Below are 1,111 nucleotides of genomic sequence, written 5' to 3'. Positions count from 1 at the left end.
TCGAGTGTCTGGGGTCTGACCACGCGGCAGCTAACCTGCCTCCATCAGCAACTTGCAGCGCATGTCAGATGTTGACTCGGTCCAGCCGCCTGTACAGAGTGGAGGTGTTCGAGGGGTGTTACGTCTCGCCGGTGGAAGACCCAGAGTTCGACGTGGTGGAGATGGAGGACCTCGTGCAGGGAGTGCCATTCGTCTTCGCCGTCCCAGCAGCCCGGACGGGTCCAGGCATCGGAGAGGCGGACGACGATGATGACACACTGTCATCCGGGATTTCCGCTGTCCGCCAGGAAGGCCATCAGCAGAGGTTGGCTCGTCAGGACTTCTCGGCGGTGATGGCTATGGCGGCGGAGCGTGCAGGCTTGCCGCTTCCCCCACCAATACCTCCGAGGCCGGTGAGCCGCCTGCGCCAGGGCTTCTACGGCACGGGCCGTCCAGCACAGCCGTCTTCGTTCATCATTCAACCCCCTCTGCCGGACATCTGGCGGTGTGTGTGGAAGCCACGTGGCGGCAGCCACTAAAAACGAAGGCTACGGTGGCTACTTGGGCAGGAATTCTCAAGGTGGAGGGCCACTCAGACACGGAGTGTTTCGGTGTGCCCCCGCTGGAGGATAGCCTGGCGGCACATCTGCTTCCGCAGGCAGCTGGGTGGGCAGAGGGGAGAAGGCCCCTGCCCCCGCTGCCGCGTGACCGAGAGATGCTTGAGTATCTCGATAAAATATTCAAGCTCGGGGTGCAGATAGCGGCGGCGGCCAATAATCTGGGTGTGTTAGGAGTGTCGCTGGTTTCTCCTCAGCAGGACGCTCCCGTCCCCCCGTCTGAGGGCGGGAGTGATTATTCGGACCGCTGTGTGGGCCAGATGAATAATCTGGTCCACGGCATGGCTACCGCAGCCGGTCGGGTGATGGCCCTGACCACTGTGGCGTCGCGTCATGTGTGGTTAGGTTTAACCGCCCTGGCTAAGAAAGACCGGGATGATCTCTTTGGGGCCCCCGTTACCACGGAAGGGCTTTTTGGATCGATAGCCTCGGTCACTCAGCGCTTCAACCGTCTGGAAGTGGAGAAAGCTCAGCTCAGCCGCATGTTGCCGCTGGCTCACACTCAGGGCCCCCCG

At 62.0% G+C, this 1,111-nt stretch overlaps 1 protein-coding gene across 1 annotated transcript in view; it reads right to left on the bottom strand.

Annotated features, from left to right (window-relative positions):
* LOC117541507 (ATP-binding cassette sub-family A member 2-like) overlaps window positions 1-63 on the bottom strand; it is a 35,225-nt gene extending 35,162 nt beyond the window's left edge. Inside the window, exon 1 of the mRNA XM_034208692.1 lies at window positions 36-63. Within this exon, the coding sequence (XP_034064583.1) occupies window positions 36-63 (28 nt within the window). The remainder of the gene's footprint in view (window positions 1-35) is intronic.
* Window positions 64-1,111: the final 1,048 nt, after the last annotated feature.

The sequence above is a fragment of the Gymnodraco acuticeps genome, unplaced genomic scaffold (assembly GCF_902827175.1).
Source record: "Gymnodraco acuticeps unplaced genomic scaffold, fGymAcu1.1, whole genome shotgun sequence".
NCBI classification, from domain to species: Eukaryota; Metazoa; Chordata; class Actinopteri; order Perciformes; family Bathydraconidae; genus Gymnodraco; species Gymnodraco acuticeps.
Note: the sequence above shows the minus strand (reverse complement) of the source record. Positions and strands in the feature narration are given on the sequence as shown.